The sequence below is a fragment of the Takifugu rubripes genome, chromosome 20 (assembly GCF_901000725.2).
Source record: "Takifugu rubripes chromosome 20, fTakRub1.2, whole genome shotgun sequence".
Lineage (NCBI taxonomy): Eukaryota > Metazoa > Chordata > Actinopteri > Tetraodontiformes > Tetraodontidae > Takifugu > Takifugu rubripes.
Window position 1 is genome coordinate 11,601,713 of NC_042304.1, and position 2,424 is coordinate 11,604,136.

General features: G+C 42.9%; 1 protein-coding gene across 1 annotated transcript in view; it reads right to left on the minus strand.

The window, feature by feature from the left end:
• The window catches only part of nppc (natriuretic peptide C), a 2,626-nt gene extending 1,687 nt beyond the window's left edge, over positions 1-939 (minus strand). Inside the window, 1 exon segment of the mRNA NM_001032570.1 lies at positions 746-939. Coding sequence (NP_001027742.1) covers positions 746-838 — 93 coding nt within the window. The 5' untranslated portion in view covers positions 839-939.
• Between the last annotated feature and the right edge of the window lie 1,485 nt (positions 940-2,424).

Consider the following 2,424-nt stretch of genomic DNA (forward strand, 5'->3'; position numbering starts at 1 on the left):
GCCTTCGAACTTAAGCTCGCGTAACACTCGATCTCAAGTCGACAGCTCAACTTGCAACAACGTTTTCGTGCACATTGTGCATTGACCAGGAGGAAAAATTGTATAATTGCATTGCGTTGTGATGGATGGTAGCCCCGCCTAATCAAAGTCGTTTGCAGAGAATGTCTGTGAGATTGTGCTATTAAAAACACAGTCCCAACTCTTGGGGGTTCTGGCAGGTGCCTGAAGCTCAGCACTGCTCTGAACACGGACTCCTGTCAGTCTGAGTGTACACCTAAAACTCTTTGTTTAAAGTGCCTGAAATCTAGCGGTGTTCAGCCAATTAGTCCAGACTACAGTCTGTGCGTAATTGTGACTTTACGCACAGGCGCAGTCAATTTGTCTTGGTTTATTTTTGGCGCTTGTAAATTAATTCATCCACTTTTTATTTCGGCCTGTTGGGTTAAAATGCATTTTATCATGTTAATGGTGATTTATATTGTGGGATTTCTGACTGTAGATGCTCAATTTTTCTTGCAAAAAACAACAAAAACACCGACAAAAACAGCAATCATGACACCGTTAGAGCACGTTTTCTTTCCAATAAAGGAAATGTTTTTCCTAAAATGTTTTACATTACGTATAAAAAGAGAAACAACTCATTGCTGCGCCACTGAGCTGTCCATGACTAGGTTCATCTTCTGTAAAAGTGCATCAATAAACACCGCACCCGTCTCACGAATAGAGATTCACGTGTTCTTCTTACCTTCTGCTGCGCTTGAGATAAAGGTTTTGCTCCCATCCTTACTGAAAGCAGAGTGATCATAAGTCCACACGCTACTAAATACGACAAGTTCATCTTGACACCTCTGGAACTCTTTCAGGATTCCTCAACGATGAACCGGAGCAGCCAATCAACTATCAAACATAAGAAGCTTCAGTCCGTCCTCTACTCCAAAGCTCCTCAAGTGCCCCTCTAACTCTGCGCATTAGTCCTCTGCGCTTTATAGCCAGCCCCTGGTGATGTCATGCCAACCTGCGTAATGCTCCATGCTTCCGCGCCAACTCCCTGTTTTCTCTACCTGCCTCAGCGCACGTTACGCCAGGGATTAATTAAATGATAAAAGCGGTCGTCGGGGCTTTTGAGGAAATTAGATAGGCAATGAGCAGCAAAATGTGCACTTCGTTTTTCAAACTTTTAACCCTCTGGCTGAGACGCAGCGACTGAAATCAAAGGCGAGTTTCAAAGACGCACTTTAAGAGCCGAAGAGCGACTTTGGCAGAGACGTGACCTCAAACCAGCCAGCGGTCTGCCCTGCGAGACATCTCAACAAGTCGGTCTGTGCGTTTGCTGGCAGAGAGCGACACCTATTTTTACTAACAGCAGGGATCCAAAATGTAGCCTACCGTTGGATGGAGACAAACTCTATTTCCGAACGGTGATGCCCTCTGTGATCAAGTATCACCGATTGTCAGTTTGTCAGTTATTAAACACGTTTAATGAGCATCTAATCCCATCTGTCACGCTAACACCCACGACCTGAATGGCAAGTTCAAGTTACGCACGACGCGGTTTCCTTGATTTTACGCAGAGCGTCGGGCTGCCAGGATCACATCTTCAAGTCTAATAGCTCTATAGTTGTTTTAATTTACAAATTATGACAGAGATACTTCACATTCACCTCAGAGCCTCTTTTTTATTATAATGAGGATGTTATGGTCTGGACGGGATGCATACTGCTGATCCAAATGCGCAGTTAAAGTTAAATTTCACCGCGATCGTCATTTATTAAGCTAAGATCATCTCCATAAAAACCAAAGACATTCAATCATGTCAATAAATGAAATGGTTTATACAGTAAACACACACCCCCTTCTATGTTTCATGTAAATTAAATCCAATCTAGCTACTCTATGGCATATTGTATCATGATCTATAGTCATGGGATCATCTCTTAAAGATGTTAAACCGATGATAAACGAAGGCATACAGCAGAGCATCACCTGACACACTAACTTATATGTCAAGTGTGAAGAGTTAAGGTCCATTCCCACAAATGCAAAAATATACAGGACAGACACTATAGAAATATTTAATACATTTCCCTGTAAACATTGATGATTATGTAAGTGCTGCATTTTACAGTCAACCCTTAAATAGCTCTCTGTCACTCCACAGCCTTCCATGAAAAGCCTTTATTGGGGTGGAAGCAGCCCTCCCCTGCTGCCACGGAATAACATCAGCACAGACAAGCAGCATCAATGAGGAATGGCAATGAGTCCAGAACCAACACAAACAGAAGGTGCGTTTAAACGTAAAACGTCAGCCATTTTGATGTTTGACATAAGAGAATCAGCCGAGTCATCAGCTGTTGGACACCAGTGTCACCTTCCAGCCCAGCTTGACTTTCATGTTCTATTAGAACTAAAGCAACGGTTGTTTGT